This window comes from Drosophila miranda, chromosome XL (genome assembly GCF_003369915.1).
Source record: "Drosophila miranda strain MSH22 chromosome XL, D.miranda_PacBio2.1, whole genome shotgun sequence".
In the NCBI taxonomy this organism is placed as follows: domain Eukaryota; kingdom Metazoa; phylum Arthropoda; class Insecta; order Diptera; family Drosophilidae; genus Drosophila; species Drosophila miranda.
In genome coordinates, this window is record NC_046673.1 from 18,943,503 (window position 1) to 18,962,190 (window position 18,688).

Here is an 18,688-nt window from a genome sequence, read left to right on the forward strand (position 1 = left end):
ATTTCCAACTGAATATCAAGATCAGATTACATAGCAATGGTAGAGGTAAAGGTATAGCCAACGAAGACAGCGGGAGAGCTATCAAAATGAAACACTTTTACTTTGCGTTTCGCGTTTCGCTTTAAACGATTAACGAGACGAGTCGAGAAAAACACCAAAGAAGACGGTCAAAAATCGGTTTCTGATGATGTTTGTTTTATGCGCATAATTCGAAATTTATTTTATGTCTTATTAATTTTACATAAGCGAAGCGAAGCGCCGTGGCGGCTGCTTCCGCGAGTCTGGGAAAAATATATCTCATGGATAGACAGAGAGGGAGAGGGGAAGAGATGAAGCAATTAACAGAAGAAGATGGAGTGGAAAAAGTAAAAGTTGAAAAGGTTGCTGCAGCTGCAGGTGGCAAGAGCCAAGAGCCAAGAGGCAAGAGGCAGGCCAAAGAGCTCTTCAGTCTCCGGCCAAATGCCAATCGAGAAATGTGTCACAAACACACACAAAAAAATGCCCAGAGAAAGAAATCTGAAAACATTTTTGAAGGCGTGGGAGTTTTCGGCTGAGTTTTGCCAATCAACTTGTCAAACGAATCGAACCGAATCTGAATCTGAATCCGTATGCCCCAACAATAAACTTGAGCTTCACTTCATTTGGGGGGCCCCCGTAACTTTCGTTCGCTAAGATCTTGGGAGAGACAGAAACACCTTTGAGAGCAGCTGAGAGATCTGTCAGTCAGTCAGTGAGTCGCTTTGTTGTCGTGCTGCCTCAAGGGCCATCACATCAATTTATTTATGAATTTGTCACAAATTGAAAGCGAAAGCCGAAAGACCAATCCACACACCAATCGATCGTGGCTGTATAAAAGTTTCATCGACTGCAGTCGCGGCACGGCAGCCCCAGCAGCAGCAACACCAACACCACAGCCACACCATTTCGGAGGAGAGCTCTTCGAAGGAACCAACAAAATGTTCAGCATACGCAGTGTGGGCCCTCTACTACTGGCACTGCCGATGGCCATGGCCCTGCTGATTGGCCTGGTTTTGGCCAAACAGGAGACTGCAGGTGAGTGTTCCATAGGTCTTAAGAGTTCTGTAGCAAGAGTGTTTGAATCTTCTATTGGTATATTCTTTGATTAAGAATCTTTTGCGCCTGATATGATATTTTCTTAAGTAGTCTTCGATGGAAGCACAAGTAACAGCATTGTGGCATATCTGCTATCATATTTCTAGTTTTTATAGAATTAGAATTATAGTAATTCCCTACTCTAAAGATCTACAACCTTTCTTGGACACTTTTTCTTCGACTTAGCCCGTCAATTTGGTGGCCAGAATGGCTTTGGGAATGGCTTGGGGCCTGGCCTTGGACTAGGTCTAGGTCCAGGCATTGGATCCGGATCCCTTCCACCCTGGGGACCACCACAGCAGCCCGGCGGTGGCGGCATCGGTGGCGGCGGCGGTGGCTGTCCGCTCTGTGACTCTTCGGTGTACAGCTATTGCTCCCACAAGATGGTGCATGACTCCTGCTGCTGCGATTTTCCAGGTAATTAATCTGGGAACGTCACACGACATGATTTATGTACGGTTTTTGGACCACGCTCGTTGCATATATTAATTTCATTCAATTTGCCACCACACGTAATGCATATTAACCCTGTTGCATTTTTCACTCTTTTTCGCTGTTCGTGCAGCATCTGCCCCGCAGCTGCGGCCGCCGCAGTGCTCCTACTACGACTGCTCCCTGCTGTATGCCAAATCCTGCTACGAGCACGCCCTCATCAAGAACTGCTGCTGCAATAATCCCTACTGAGGGGAAGCAGCCCCCCCGATGCTGACGAACTGATGCCCAACTTGTATTTATTTATTCAACAAACTATTTTACATGTATTTAAACCAGAGGCCATGCCATGGCCTTTAATTCCACTCGACGCTAAATATAATTAAGTAAATTATTTAAAAAAACCAAACGGAATGTTGCTGAATGATTTCCACAATTGGAAACGGCATTTCGCTGCATTTATGTAGTGGACTCTCTGCACAGCACATTCCGTTAGCACGGGGACTCCTCAATACCGTAATCCGGTTACCGGTGAATACTATTACCCTTCAACGGTCCGAAAAGCCCACCGCAACTTTCTGTGCGATGCAATGTGCATTTCGGCTCTGATTGTTAGGAATGCAGGGCCATCAAAAATTTACATTTATTGGCTTATCGAGGCGGCAGAAAGGGGCGGGCCATTGGCAGGACTTCCACTCAGATATCCTTGGAGTAAGATATAGGGGCTCTTGTTGTTTTGTTTCCTAGAAATATGTCCCATTTATCAATTGCTGTCTCGCGGCTCCCTTTCGCGGAGGCCGGGCTGTCAAACGATTAGCATAAACAATGTTTTCTCTACAGATTAATTGATTTTTAATGCGCAGATACAATCGATGCACGAATGAACACATAACTACATGGCCTGTCGCATTATCTAATCCCAAAATCCCAAAATTATGTGCATTAATAAATTATTTAAATACAAATAAAAAATATATATATATGCACATAAATATATTTCGACTACGAGCATAAAACTTTCCATTCACACGCCACATTTAAATGTTAATTAATTTATTTTGGCCAAAATACGGGCATAAATTAAGACCCAAAGAGATGCCCAAGAAATGAATGCCAAATGATAAACAAATCCCCAAACAAAAGGGGAAATAAGGAACCTTCTGATACCCTGTCAGACGCATTTCAAGTCCCCTTTGCATTTTCCTTTGAGAAACATTACCACACAGAAAAGTAGGTCTACATTTTAGTGCTACTCTGAGAGTCCTACACAAAGGAACAGTTTGTATTTCGTAAAACGGCAGCAGAACTACTTGCTCGTAATAGAAAAATATTCGAAAATTACCGAAAAACAAAAAAAAACACTAACGAAAAATTTGTCTAAAATGGATGACAATATGTTTGAAATATCGCACGAGTGGATTGTCGAATTCGTCGAGGAGCTGGATAAGATCCTCTCTAATCTCAACGTGGAGCTGGAGAGGGCCAAGAACTTGAGGCCAGTGTTGAAGATGGAATCTCTGGAGGAGCTCATCGTGGATCTGGACGACAACATGCATGCCCTGGCCATAAACTTGGGTGAGCCTGGCCTCGCCATCATCAATCGCTGGATAAAGATCAAGACCCGTAAAGATCTGATTGATGCATACAATTCAGAAAAATGTTCCCATACACTTTAAAAGAACACAGTAACAGACACAAAACAAAATGCCGGCACGTACACTGTACACTGTAACAAAACACACGCAATGCACTGTAACAAAACACACAAAAAGGGTCAGGTAGCACACGAGGACATACGCAATCGAAACATTACACAGACAATCATAAAGAATTGTATGCAACACACTATAAAGCCTTGAAATACACATCCAAAGACTCGCAAATATATTTGTTAATAAAGTCCGAATTGCAATTGAAGATCTGCAAGTCCTTTTCTGTAGGGCGAGCCAATAGCCCCTGCAAAAGAAGGGTATCGGAAACCCTCTTCTTTGTGGCTTTCTTCAGGCTTCAAGCTTCCATAAATCTAAAATTGTAAAAAATCTCTCGTAATCCACACAGAAGAAGCAGCAGCAAAAATACCAAATATCCAAAAGGCGCGCCAAGAAAATATTAGCATATTACATAAGAATTTTCACTTTCATTTAGTATGACGAGGAGACGAGACCCACAACACACCACACACCACTTTGCACCACTCGCCACACTCGAAGCGATTCCATTCCACTTGAGCATCTCTTTGACTACTCTGAGACGCTCTGCCGAATGACGAAGACCCCTCTCGGCAAATACTTTTTGCTTGATTAGCATAAATCTCTATATTAAGTGTCTTGCTTTTGGCCGCGGAGCGGAAGGGGGGATTGGTGGGGGTCCGACTGACAGGCGGCGTGCCCGGCAAGGCCATGGACTGCTGATGCTTTCTCCACACAGCCATGCCGCAGGGCATTACGGCACTCGGATCCAGTTTGTGACGCACTGCAAAACGTAGCTGGTTCCGTTTCCATATAAAACGATGATTTATGCCAGTCTCTTTTGTTCGTTAATTGATCTAGTTTCGAAAACGATGTTGTGTGATGTCATTTGGACGGATTATGGGAAAGTGTTAACTTATTCGTGAAGTTGTTGGCCATTTTAAAGCAGGATTAAGGCAATATCTTATAAAATTGGATTTTTTAGCTTAATTTTTTTAATGTTTTGATGTATACGTTTTATCTCATAACTCATGAATGCCCAAGCCCTCTTCAGGAAGTATTTCTAGCCCTTCCTTGTCCCAAATACTTGGCCAGGGTATTCTTAATTTCGTTTTCTCGCCTTTTTTCTTGCCGCCCAGTCCAGTCCTCATTCCGCCTTCGCTGCTGCTGTTGGCGCAACAATTGTCCGGGAAATCGAGCGAATGGCCACGCCCAAACGCTTGCCGCATTGACAGTTATTGGGCGAAACAAATTTAACTTTTTTTTTTTTTTTTTCTTTGGCAGAAGAATCGCCGAATAGGCAGGGTCCTGCCGGGTGGCTCCACGGGTCCGGCGAAGGCAACCGAGATAATCACAAAAGTTTTGTAATAATTTCAATTTTTTCTTTTTTTTTTCTCTGTGTTCCCTTCTTGTTCTTCATCTGTGGATTCCGTTTCGTTCCTTCCCGTTCTCCATTCGGTTCTGTTCGGTTAGGTTTCTGTTTTGGTTTCGCTTTGAGCTTGGGGGCGGGGCTGGGACTGGGGCTGGGGTTTTGGGTGTTTTTTGGTGGCTTTGCACTTTTTCTAACAATTTCGCCTCGAATGAAACCTTTAATGGATTTCAAAAGAAAAATTTATTTTGACAATGACAATGAATTTTCCTCTGCCTTTCACTCTCTTTCACTCTCTCACCCTCTCTTGCAGATTTTTATTTTATTTATTCGTTTTCGGGCTTGGTGTAGGGGGGCTCCTCAAAGTGTATGTGTGCTATGCCCGGTACTCAAAGAGAGCAGGGGTATATTAAAGTATGCCAAATCCTGTTGCGATGGGTCTATAATTATAGTCAGAATGACCAAAACAAATTGAAGAGTGCCGATCATGCAGGCTCTTTGAACACCTGGACGTTCCAGTATCGATCTGCTATTTAGAAACTATGTACTGGGTATCGTAGTGTCGCGGCGCGTGTGCCGCTACTCCAATCGTTTCGACTGGCGTTTTTTTTATTGCCTTTCCAAAAGTTTTTAATGAGAGCGCGTTGAAATTTTATCTGTGCTCAGCTCTAGAGGGTTTTCCTCCTCCCAAAACCTCTCAAACCTCTCAATCCTCTCTCTTTTCCGTTGATTCATTCCTTTTCGCTGCCCTTCCCTTAGTTTCATTTTCGCTTCGTTGTGTGTTTTGGAATTTGTTTGGCTGTTTTCTTTATGAAGTAAAAACTCGGGACACGTTTACTTCATCAAATGCGCTTAATTAGAATTAGCATCGGAATGTGGCTCTCCCTCCGTCTCCCTCCCTATTTCTCTGTCCGGGAAAACGTAGAAAAACGAAAACAACAATGAACTATGGTAGGGATATATTATTCTGATACTCATCCACACGGAAGTGGGGGGGGTAGTGGGGCACGAAAAACAGGTGAGTGACTGAAACGAGTTGAAAGCTGGAAGCAAGGAGCAAAAAATTCCAGAAATGTGTGGAAAATGTCAAAGGGATTGCAGCATAGCTTCGATTGTCCGACACCACCCCCCCGCTGAGGGGGGTGGGGCATGCGGAGGAGCTATAAAGCCAATATTTGGATACGGTTCTGATGCCGAACATTTTCTGCTGGCCCAAGTGCTAAGTGAAATGGCTCTGAAGGATGAAGCGATAAGCCAAAGGTGTGCACAAGGGCCGGCTATTGGATTCTGTATGATTGTATAAAGAGGTTGAGGGAGAATATTGAGTTGAGATTGTTAAGAATGTGGTTGGATGATGACTTGAATTCAAAAAGAGATAGGGGGAAGAAGAAAGATGTATCTTTAAAGAGCTCGTCCGAATCTCTCAGACGGATCTCAAAAGTATTGTTGATTCTGGAACCGTACCCAATTATCGACTTGCCGAATCTTCAGTATCTTTTTTGCTATGCTTTCTCTCCGCTGATTATGGAAGAAGAGACAAACATCAACATCGAAACCGCAAATGGCCTTACGTAACCGCACCCCAAATCGAGCAATTACGAGAGCACGCACTCGCATTTGCCCAGAAGCAGTAAATAAACACAAAATGAACCCACAAATTATTTGAGTTGAAAACAAATTATGATTTCGTGTCTCGCAATTGGACAATGGAAAATGGAATGGACATCTCGGCCGTAATCAGTTTCCATTAACCAAACAGACTACTCGTACGAATAGATCCGAATCGGTACGAGATATTATATATTATAGTATTGTATGTACACAATTAACGTGTCTCTCTTTTGGTGGTAATGACGATCGCGTGAAGGATGCGAACGGCACCCCGGCTCCGGCTCCGTGCCCATTTCTCACTTTCGGTAAATTAAATTCGCATAAGCAAAATCAGCAAAGAAAAACGATACGAAGATGAAAATGAAACTGAAACTGAAACGAAACGGAACAAAAGGCCAAAAGCAAGACAAAACGCTGCCAATGGCCCATGACAGTAATGGCGTGGAGGGGTGGAGGGGGAGGAGGGGACGAAGGGGAGGCCGAGACAGGCACACGACGACTGTGGCGAAATGAGACGACATTAAAATGACCAAAAAACTGCAAAAGCTATTTGGCTTTTTGGCTTTTTCGGGGTGTCTAATCGCGGACGAGCCATCAAAATGTGGCCAGCAATGATGACGAGAAGAGAGTGTCTTTGGCTTTGGCTTTGGCTTTGGCTTCGTTGGACGGGTTCAATTGAATACAAATCAAATGAAAAGTAATCGGAAGATACAAAAGTACTCGTAAATGAACGCACACCCAACGAATACAGAAAAAAAAACACATTTCAGAGTTAACTAAAACTTTCTTTCATGTTGGGGCAGGTTCCGGATAGAGACCAACAGAGCCACGGCTCTATTTTAATTGGTTTCAAATTCTTTGTAGCCACCTAAGGGAAATGAATGAAAAATTGTGAAGGGTACTCGTAAAAGCTGATGGCATAGTGCCTGCAGACTCCATAATCGAATTCTCTAAGTAATTCTCTTTGAATACAGTTGAGAGTGTGCTGGTGCCATAGGCTGATCTTTGGCCGTAACAAAATCATTCCATTAAGCTCTATGGTCCGCGAAATCTGCTGCCATTCCCCATGCTCTGCTAATTGATATAGCGACGACTACGGGACCCCACCTCCAGTGGGGGGACACAAAGAGACGAGTGGGGCTGAGGCCGTGCAAATACAATTTGCGAGCCACGAAAGCCAATAGGTTTCGCACAACAAAAGACACACCGCATGCAGGGGCTGGATAAGTGGTCAATGGTCAATGGCTGATGGCTGATGGAAGGCCAATGGAGGCCGGGCAGGCGCAAAGCCTCTCATACCAGGATGCCCGCATCGCATCGCAGAGACGCTTTAAACTTTCAATAACAATGAGATGAAAGTTAGATGCTGTCTGGTGCTTGGGGCATGGGGCAGGGGCAGGGGCAGGTATAGCTGGATAGATTGAAGAGGAAGTTGCCCCTAAGTGGGTGCACATGCCGCTGCCTCTCAGTCTTTGTAAGCGGAAGTCAGAAGGAAGACTCAAGGCATGGAAATCTGTGCAAAAATGCTCGACTATGTGGTACCCAACTCAGAGGTAGAAACACACAACAACCAATGTTCCAAAGAAGCTTTCTTTCATTTCCAGTCCAGCAAAGACTGCATCTTCTTCGAAAATTCCTTTGCCTAATATACCCTTTGGGGTATTCCCTTTCTTTGGGATATACGCGGCTCAACAATGGCTATGACTCGTTCTTTCTCTCTCTCAAATTCTGTTGGCTTTGTTAGCTGCAATTGTTTTGACCCCGCCAGAACAACGACAACGTCAACGACAACGGCAACGAGAACGGCAACGAGAAGAGCCAGGAATTGTAGCTACTTTTTCGCCATGTTCATTGTATAGTATATCTTTTTTCATGGCGCTCATTTTGTAGGTTTTTTTTCTTGCTCCTCTGTGCATACGCGAGTCCTGCTGGGATTGGGTTTGGGCTTAGAGGGTGCTCCTTCTAACAAGGACAATTTTCCAGGCTGCACTTTTGTTGCTCTGTTGTTGGGGCTGTCTGTCTGTCTGTTTGTCTGTCGGGTTGTAGTTCTTCAAGAGCTTAGGAAGGCAAACAGAGAGACAACCACCACCGGGTGACGGGGGAGGGACAAGGGAGCGACAGGACAGACAAACTGAATGTAATTTCTCCTAAGGACATCAACTAAGCAAATACACAACGAGTGGGTTTTAGCAGTAGTCCCCCCAAGCCCCAAACCCCAATCCCCAATCCCAAACCCCTATCCTTTTTCCCCTTCCCTTGTTTCTATTTCACTTTCCCTCTCCGCCTCTCTCTCTCTGGCCCTGTCTGTCGCTCTGTGTTTGTCAGTGTTGTATACCGGCTAAGGCATTATTATTATTTCATTTTTCTATTATTTTTTTCTCCTTTTTTTTTTGGTTTTGGTGGGGTGGGGTCTTGTTCTTTGTCATGTTCTGCGAGTCGCCAGCTGTAAACATTTTTCACCGCTAGTTTGGGAGACCCTTTCTCTTTCTCTTGCCTTTCTCTTCTCTCGCCTGTACTGGACAAATCAGTTTATGTTACATTTTTTCCCATGGCTTTTTGTCTCCCAAAAGTTTTCCTCGCTCGTTCTTTCCTTCTTATTTCACGCGTCTAAAGTTACACAAATAAAATGAAATTTCTTTCGACTCATAAACAATAAGAATGACAGGCCAGTGTCGTCGCGAGGGAGAAAGCCAAGCAAATACAGAGCGACAGTAGAGAATGAGAGAATGTGGGAGAGAGAGCGTGGAAGAAAGCAGTCCTAAGCCTGGCTTAGGGTCCCTGTCAGCTGTTGTCAACCAGTTGTTGCGGAAGAGCTGCTGCTGCTGGACAAGTTTATAGCGCACTGATGATACAGAGCTACATATAATATTTTACCAAATAAGGGTACACTTTTCGTAAAACTTGCAGCTCTATTGTCATCCAAAATCACAGAAGAAAATTACAACTTATATCACAACTCCACAACAGTATTAGCAACGGGCATCCACTCGATTGGGCACCCATGAAGTACAATATACTTCCAAAAATGTATGAGCTTCTACACACTTTGCGGTACACTTTTCCTGTGATTTGAACTGTGGACTTTTTCTGTTTCTCCAAACGATGCCATTTGGAAGCGTGATTGGAATGGCCGAGTGGACTTCAGGAACAGCTTATAATCTTGATCCGTGACCAATCAGCACTTTCGGATGAGCGGAATATTCAATAAGCAACCCGTTCAATGATCCTGGTGGCATCTGAATTTCGGGTGGTTGCCTGATCCGTGACCAACCAGCACTTTCGGTTGAGCGGAGTATTCAATATCTGACTCGTATTTGAATGCGAGACTGACAAACGAAGCTAATGGAAATACTCGACTCACGCTGTGTACCATTTTCTCTGAGAGTGCATAATTTTTGGACGCATACGCAGATCAAGTTTAAATATGCTGAAACCGAGTATCGGGTCTTTTTTCGGCTGATTACCTTTGTGTGACCTCTCCGTCCAATCGCAATACGCCAATCGGTGGCATTGTTTGCGCTATCCATCTTCTTTCGGCTTTCAAATATCAATTTGATTTAGATTTTTCTCAAAGAGTTTACTGGAAGGCAATAAAAACAATACGATTACCTTTATCAGTTTCAGGTTTTCTGATTTTTTTCCGCCACATGCCCTTCCCCCCACCCCATTCGATGTGTGCTCCTTTGGAAATTCCTTTTCTCTTTTCTTTCTGTAAATTTGTTTCGAATGTTTTGAGATTTCCATCTGCACTCACACCACTCCACACGCGCACACACGCGCACACACACGCACACGAGCACGCACACACTCTCAGGCGCTGGCGTTTTGAATGTTGTTCCATGGCTCTCTGTAGGCGAGGAAAAGTTTTACGTAACTTGGCCTGATTCGATGATATAAAAGAAAGTTTGACATGTGTAGCAGCCCGTCATTGAATGCAGCAGCGAAAAAATTGTATTCCATTTGAGGGACCAACAAAACAAAAAATAAGTAAAATACATACCAAAACAAAAAGAAAGAAACAATTTTGAACCGAAGGCAAAGTAAACTTTTTTTCGTCATTCGTCCTGTGGGATGGCGATGCAGAGCAGCAGCAGGCAATTGTCTCGTGTTCCGCCTGATAAAACACAACAAGGACATAATTTATTTCCCAAAAAATAAAACTTGAAAATAACACGAACGCAGAAACGCTGAAAATGTATATAAAATGTAATAAAACCAAAAGGAAATTCTAGCATTTTGGGCGCGGAATTTGTTGGATTGGACGATCCAACCCCCCTAAGATGCAATGACTCGTTCCTACTGGCAGATTTGGAATATAATTGGGATATATAGTAGATACATTGTTTCTTAGATATCCCCTGCAAAGGCAAAGGGTTCGAATGGAGGGATGTGCGGAGGGATGTGCCCTCTTTCAGGGCTCTAATGCTGGCTCCATGATTTCGCCGATAGTGAAAGAGACTCACGCAATTTACGCACTGCCAGCAATTAGCAGGAGATGGCCATGAGATGATGAAAAAGAGTGGCTGCTGCAGCATTGAAGCGGCTTCTAGGTTCTGGCTTCTGGGCTGACAACTTTCGACAATTAAGTGCAACAACGTGACCGGCAAACACAAGCTGAAAGACGGCCCCCACCCCCAACCACCCACAAAAGTGGCGGCCGCCCAGAGGACGGCCAACGGGGAAAAAAACCAAAAGAACCGAAAGACCGAAAAGCAAGGCAAAACGGAAACGAGCATCGGCATCAGAATAGAAGCTGAAAATGCAGTTTTCTGCGGAGTGGAAAGCCAAGGCAACCGCATCATAACTGCCAATGCAGGGCGCGTGCTAGAGACGATCCCAAAAATCCACAAATTTAAGGCTTCCCTCAGTCCGACAGACAGGAGAGATGGGGGCCAGGGGGCCAGGCGGCCGAGGAAAGACTTAATGAACTATGGCATCTCGGATAGATTGATGTCCGTACTAGGAGCTAACCAGTACTGAAAATTAACTTTAAATAGAGTTGGGACTGCCTTCCATTTTGCGAGTACTCTATAAGAAATGCGGGGGAACATTCCAAAATGGGTACGAGTATCATTAGAGCCACACACTTATTACAAACTGATTGAGAGCAACTCTTCTCCGCTTAGAGTTCCATTTCAGGGCATCCAAAAGCAATCAATGAAGGATGCTCTGGCTTGGCAGCTCCAACTCTTGCCGCAATAACATTGTGGCATGGAATTTACATGAAATTTAATATAAATAAGCTATATAGAATGGTTTATTTGCTTATAGCCAACTGTTGTATATTTGTATATCTATCTTCGATACCTATTAGATGTGATCCGATCCAGTACAACAGCCACTTCGTTTGGCAGAGAGAATCTGTGGAAACCACTTCCACTCCAAAACTCTTTTCGGAAATTGCCCCCAAGGCACAATTCTCTTTTGGGGCGAAAGCTTCATTTGGCCCGTGCCCGTAGGGACGCGTTAATCATGATGTTTAAGACCCAGGAGGGCAGGGCGGGTCCTCGCCATTCATCTGGCGGAGCACAAAAGTGCAAGCCCTGCAATCGGTGCAACCGAATATACAATATATTTGCATGTTGATCGCTGCCAGAGCATTGCAATTTACGAGTAGGGGAGACCCTCGCCTCGGCCTCTCTGTCTTCCTTCCCCTTTTCCCGTGTGTGGGCCAGGTGGGCCCTGGCAATGACGTTCGACGGTAATAAAACTGTCAACAGTGTCAATGGCACCACCCACACCTTGCAAGCCGCCAACTACCTTGCAACCGCCAGCACCGCTGCTGCATACAAAAGTTTCGTGAGGGAAAAGGCAACGATTTATTGTTGGTTTTCGGCTGCCGTCGGGCGATTGCCTTCGGAGAAGGACCTTGGCCACACACAAACACAAAGACAAACACAAAAGAGCCGCAGCAAAAGATTCATGGCAATGCGATTTTAACAGCCATTCGCCCTGTCTGCTCTCCCTCCCTCCCTCTCCCCCTCTTCGAGGCAGCTGAAAATACTCGCGCCAATTGGCAACTCTGTGGCCGGGCCCGGGTCCGGGTCCGGGTCGATGCGCTCCGGGCCTCCATTGGCAGTGGTCAGCAATTGGACAATACACCCTGCCATTACATGGGAACACGGGGCATGCTCGGAGAGATCATAGGAAACAGGTATTCCGAAACCCCAGGGAATACCCCTTCTGTACAAAAGTATGATTTCGCACACCGATCTCCCGTCTTTCCCCACAAATCTTGAAGATATTCCCCATTTCAGGCAATCGATTTCGTTTGTTTTGGCGACCGCCAAAGTCAAGAGCCACCGCAGTTGTAAGCGGCTTACTCAGGGCCTGGGAAGATTGCGGGAGGCTGCATACTTATCATTCCCCCATTGCTGTGCCCATTAAGCTATGCCACGCGAGGGCAAGGCATATTGAAGTGCCACCAATCCCGAACTGAGTCCCATGCCAAGCCGTTGCCCCGAGGCGACGTTAAATGCTACAATTTAAGCGGATTTTACAATGCCGCATATAGTAGAGGCATGTATCGAGGAGAGAGTGGCAGAGTGGCAGAGTGGAGAGTGGCAGAGTGGAGAGTGGATAGTGGAGAGGATGAGAAGCTCCATGGGGAGCGAGTGTCCATTAAATGCCCCATGCGGGGGCAGCAACAAGATTGCCTGTTTTGTTGAACTTGTGACTGGGAGTCTGGGACTTGTAGTCCCTTCACTTTCCTTCAGAGAGCTTCAGAGATTGCCCAATTGTATTTGGGTCAGTGTTACTTTTGCTCCACGACAAACATTGTACAACGTTTTCATTTTCATTTCTTTCTATGTTGCCGGTTTGCTGGTCTGCTGGCTTACTGGCTTGCTAGTTTGCTATTTTGTCGTCTTGTTGGTCGGTTGGTTGGTCGGCTGCTTGTTTCGTGTGGCATTGGCAATGGCAAAACATTTGCCTGGCAGTTCAGTTCAGTACGTTCTGCCACTTCATTTCGCCTTCTTTGACCAAAATAAATTTCCCCAGCAGATAAATCACATTTTGCAAGACAGCCCGAGATCTAAGGGAAAACAATTGCGTGGCGGGGGCGGCCAGGACACACAGGCTACCAATTAGATTGCTCTTGGCAGTACATTTCCGTGCCAGCCCTCGCTGTGAGTGGAACCAGTATCTCAGTGAAAGACGCTCCCTCGTTCCCAAAAGAGAAGGCTCTTCAGAGAGATTGCAATATCCTTGCCAATTTCAACAGACACAAAGACCTTACGAACGTATCCATTTCCCATTTGTGCTGTGAACATATCGGGGATAGATCTGCGAATATGCTTGGCAAACATCTGGGCAAAATCAGTATACCCTCTCCTTGAAGAGCGCATCCGCATTAAGCAGGCCTCGGAGTCTGTTTGGCCAGCAGCAGCAAACCGTACCCGTACCCACACCCGTACCCGTACACCGAGGAATTATTAGTTAAGTTTTTGGGGCTACCAACATGGGTTGGCCATCAAAGAGGATGTGTGTACTGCATGTGTACTCCCCTACTGCCGTACTCCCTACTCCCCACTCCTTGCTCCGCCAATCCCAACATTCATATCGTATCCCAGCCATAGCCCGCCATGATGATGCTGAGATTGAAAATTGTGTACAAATTTTTGGGTTTTTGTTTGAGCTTCTGGTTAGAAGCTACAGCTAGGGGCTTCGACTGGGTCTGGCTTTGGCTCTGGCCGACTCTGGGTCGACTATTTGCACAAAAAATATTGATTGTTGCATGTAAATTGACTTAAATATGGCTTGTCCCACACACACACACACACACACACACACGCACCTCACACACACACACACACAAACAGGCACGCACTCTACTCTCACAGGCACTAAGTGATAGAATGGCATGGAAGGGGATGGGATGGGATGGGATGGGATGGGAGGATGCTATCTGGTGCCTATTTCTCGTAGTTGGCATTGATGATGTTGCCATTTTCGGGGGCAGAGATATTTTCGTTGCACAGAGGCACAGAGGCATAGACTCAGCCACTGGGGCCAGGCCTTGGCAACCTTTTCGACTGCTGTTGCTGTTGCTGTGGCTGTGGCTGTGGCTGTCCTTTGGTCCGCAGTCCATATGAATTTACCCACCCATCCTGGCCGCCGTATTCTGCTTTTCGACCCTCGATTCTCATTGAAATCAAAAAGAGTTTGTTAGCTATTGCTATGGGCTTGTTTTTGAAAGAAGAAAGACCCCTTGGAAATGAGAAGAAAAATAATTATTTGGTGTCTTACAATAAAATTGGTGCGGGGGGAATATTATTTTCATTACTTTTCATTACTAAATAATATTTTTAAGATAAACATTTTAGCATTGGGAATCGATTTGTGGTTGTTTTGATTTAGAAATGTTTTGGAGATGTTTTCCACTTTATTTAAGTTCAAAGTCAAGGAACATTATATTTGATATATATTAAGTTAGTTTAATATATTAAATATACCAATTTACATACACAGAAAATAATATTTTTGTATTTTACTTTACTCTGAATATATCTGTATATTTTGCCGGAATTAATTTATTTAAAAATACATATAGATACATATAAGTATATACAGAGAAAAAAAGCCCTTAGAATCCATTAGTTATGCCATTTTATTTGCACCAAGTGTGTAAACCATTTCATAAATATATTTTACATTTAAATTAAATACTTTCATATTTAGATTAAATATATTTTCCACAAATTTAATAAATTACTGGGGGTCTTGCCTCGCTCACCGCCAACCCCCGAAGAAACCAAAGATTCATGGCTAATATTTGTCCTATAAATTGTATGTTTCTAAATCTAATTTTAAAGGATTTCTAACCATGATCCCGAGGGCTCTCAAATCCATCCGGTCTATCGGCAGTTCTGTTTTCTGTATTTTTTTTTCCAACCATTCACAGGGCATCCACTTCGCGCACATGTCTCGGAAGTCAGTGTTGGGTATTGGTTTACCCTGCTCTACTTGATTGCCATTGCTTTTTGCATTGATTTAACTTTTGCTGATTTCTGCGAGGCGTTTGGCTCCTCCTCCTCCACCGCCTCCGCCGCCTATGCTTCCGCATCCCAATTGGCAAATGTGTTCGCCCCCGATCCGATCCGATCCGATCCGAAGAGCAAAGTACTGACTGCTCTGCCTTTTTGCACATCCCCAGACGTTCCTTTTGCTCCTACTGCCTCCTGTCCTGTCCTGTCCTGTCCTGGCAGTGGTGTGGTGTTGTTGTTGCTATAATTCGATTAGATTTTGTTTCAGATTACAGATTCAATTTAAATTTCAATCATGAATTGTAGCATTTTGCAATGGCATGACCAGAGGGGATTCCCACCACCATACAGCCATAGACCCATACACCCATACACCATACACGAATACACCAATCTCCATTCTCCATTCTTGATTCGAAGGCAGGACGAGACAGAGGACTGAGGACTGTGGACAGGGGGCTGGGGATATGGCTATGGCTATGGCTATGGCTATGGCTATGACTGTGGGCATGGGCTGCGTGTTTGCGGTTTGATTTAGATTTCATGCTTGTTAACACATCGTTTGCAGGACCCTAGCCGGAACTCGTCTCCTTCTGTTGGGTTTTTTTGGCAGCTTTAAATCCTTCGATTCTCACAATTCATAAGCAAAATGAAAGGGAAACCAGAGCGTTGGGCGGCTCTGGCTCTGGCAAATCCAATCAACTAGCAATTGCAATATAAACGCGTTGACAAGGAGTTTTTGGGGGGACTGTCGGGGACCACCTGCCGGGGGACCACCCCACGATACAGACACAGAGAGAGGGAGAGAGAGAGTACTTGGCGCAACAAAAAGCGAAACAGCTACAGAAACAGAGAGAGGAAGAGATGTAAAAAGGTTGCCCAGGATGCCCGATGAGAGGACTAGGACAAAAGGCATCGTCGTGGCCGTGTCTCCTGTTCCTGTTCTTGTTCCTCTCTGGCTGTTCCTCCGCCGCCCCACCATCCAGCATAAAAGTTAAATTTTGTGGAAAAATGCATTCATGTGCATCGAGCAGTGAATCCGATGGAGCCTGCAATGCGTTGCCCACTGCCAGGACACACACAGCCCACATTCACCCACACACAGGCGCACTCACTCACACATACACACACACATTGTGTGCTTACATGTGTCGAATTCGCTTCCGCCGAAGCTCATCCACACATCCGGCTCCCATCGTGGCTGTGATGCCATGCCTTCGCCACTCCATGGCGGCCCTCTGTCTTGTTGCCATTGGCAACATTCCATGAAGGATGCGTTGCAATACGAGTGTGCGAGTGTGCGAGAAGGAGGCGCTTAGAAATATATTAGGCAGCCGCCAGCAGCAGCTGCATACACTGAGCAAAGGACCTACCAGATGCCATCCTGTCATTAGGCAGCTCTTGCTGGGAAATTCTTTCAGTGTCTTTGGCCCTGGAAACTGCAGCAGCGGTTATTTAGCTCTTGCCTCGGCCCAACGTTGACGTTTTTCGCGGAAGTATTGAAAACATATTGAATGCTATAAATCTGCTCCACGACATCCACTGAACACGTCCACTGGAACTGCTCTGGATGTCGATGTGTGGATGTGTGGGTGTGTGGGTGTGGAGCAACAAATGAACGTCAATATGGTGGTCGGTTGTGGTCCCTAAAGAGCTGTGGAAATTAAAAGACATTCTTCAGACGGCAGACGGCAGGGATAGGGATGGTCCGGTCTGCCAATCAATGAATTAGATAAATATTTTCACAGCAAATGGAACGTAATGAAAAGCATGCTTAAGTTTCACAAAAGCTAAATCAAACACCGACCACAGGACAGAGAAGGGGGAGCAACATCGTCCATGAAGCCAACTCAAGTGCATAGCCACAGGATTCACAAGTGGTGGAGTGGGAGGAGGAGGTGGCCAAAGGCTGGACTTTGGCCGATAAGGTATCGAATGGAGGTCAGGCCAGAGAGGCTGGCAATTAATCATGAAGAGCAGCGACAGAGAGATGGAGCCGCAGAGCAGAGCCGCCACAGATAGAGAAGGCGAAGGAGTATCCACCGAAAAATTTCAACAAGAAAATGTCAAAATGCCAATTAATTAAATGAGCTTCGAAGAGGTGATTCGAGGAGTGTCCACAGTGCGGATACGCAGCCACACTGACCGAATGGAGTGCCCAGACTTTGGCCACACTTCTTCTCTGTCCAATGATTCCAGAGTGGAAGCGAACCAAGACAAAAGACAACAGACCGGAGACAAGAGACAAAAGAAGCCAACATACATCACATATTATTCATTTCGCTTGAAATTGACACAAACACTTAGGGCAACAATAACATGCCCCATTTATTCATGCCACACACACAGCGCACACACACACATACCCGTGTCTGGCAGACAGCGATAGAGCTGAGAGGCAAAGCGAGCGTAAGATTACTGCCCTCTGAAGCTGTGTTTGCTGGCCATGTGAGAGACAAAAGAGACAAATGTCAAAGGGAATCACCGAGCAGGGGGCTGAAAGAAAAATAAACCAGCGGAAGACTGGAGGGGATGATGCAACAATATGCTTCCTTTCCGTCTGCAGTTACCATTTCCGCTCTTCCGTTCTCCGCTTTTCGGCCGCGCAGACAGAGGGAAAGCCAGCGACATTTCAAGAATACATTTGTCGTCTCGAATATGTCGCTTGAATCTACTAACGAACACCAGCGACGTTTGATGTCTGAAATAATATTTCGATACAGTTTGTGTGGAGAGATCAATCGGAAGCAGAGGAAGCGAGAGGAGGGTCTATTTCGTGGAAGAAAAAGCCAACTAATGGCAGTTTAAACGTCTGTAAGCCAGTGCATCTTTCAGGCCAGCAAATGACAAATTAATCATCTTCATAACCGAATGAAGAACCCACGCTTTGAACGAGTTCAAGTCGCAGCCCACCCACACCAGACAGACGGCTGTCTGGAATACGCTCGCGCTTCAAAAGAAAACTGCGACTGTGGCTTCCGCTTTTCCACTTTCCCTAACAGCCTCTCAAAAGCCTGTCATATTTGCAGCTGTTGTTCCGTGTGAAGGCTTCCGAGGCGAGACGAGGCGTTGTCTGGCGAGGGGCCATACAGATGGAGCTCATCCCCAAGCACTCACAGATACACACAGACTCAGCTACAGATACAGCTTCCACTCATGGAAAACAAAGCGGGTGTCACACAGATCCGACTGCTCCGACTTGGTTGCTTGTTATCCTCGAGTCAGAGTCGCAGTCGGGGGTGTGGTAGGTGTCGGGCAAGGGGACGAGGACGAGGGCGGCAGGACCCCGGTCTATTGACAAATACGCAATTGACAGTTTGCAGCACGTAGAGAGCGCCATACAATAGCATAACAGGCACGAACCAGGAGAGCAGTGCGGGGTGGGAGAACGACTGAACAACCAACATGACACGCATGGAGATGGGAAGCACACACACACACACGCACATATGGGGAATATCCTGGTAATAGTTGGCATTACAACGCGTCAC

At 45.5% G+C, this 18,688-nt stretch overlaps 1 protein-coding gene across 1 annotated transcript; it reads left to right on the forward strand.

The window, feature by feature from the left end:
• Window positions 1-239: 239 nt before the first annotated feature.
• LOC108153545 lies at window positions 240-1,825 on the forward strand. Its single transcript, XM_033386105.1, has 3 exons — window positions 240-1,053; window positions 1,300-1,530; window positions 1,679-1,825. Exons 1-3 carry the CDS (start codon window positions 783-785, stop codon window positions 1,795-1,797), a joined length of 621 nt encoding a protein of 206 aa, XP_033241996.1. The 5' UTR covers window positions 240-782; the 3' UTR covers window positions 1,798-1,825.
• The last annotated feature ends 16,863 nt before the right edge of the window (window positions 1,826-18,688 follow it).

Excerpts from the sequence above, each read along its gene's own strand:
- LOC108153545 (XM_033386105.1), top strand. The coding sequence starts at position 783 with ATGAATTTGTCACAAATTGAAAGCGAAAGCCGAAAGACCAATCCACAC. Across the intron at positions 1,054-1,299 it reads GGCCAAACAGGAGACTGCAG|CCCGTCAATTTGGTGGCCAG; the intron begins GTGAGTGTTCCA and ends TCTTCGACTTAG. Across the intron at positions 1,531-1,678 it reads CTGCTGCTGCGATTTTCCAG|CATCTGCCCCGCAGCTGCGG; the intron begins GTAATTAATCTG and ends CTGTTCGTGCAG.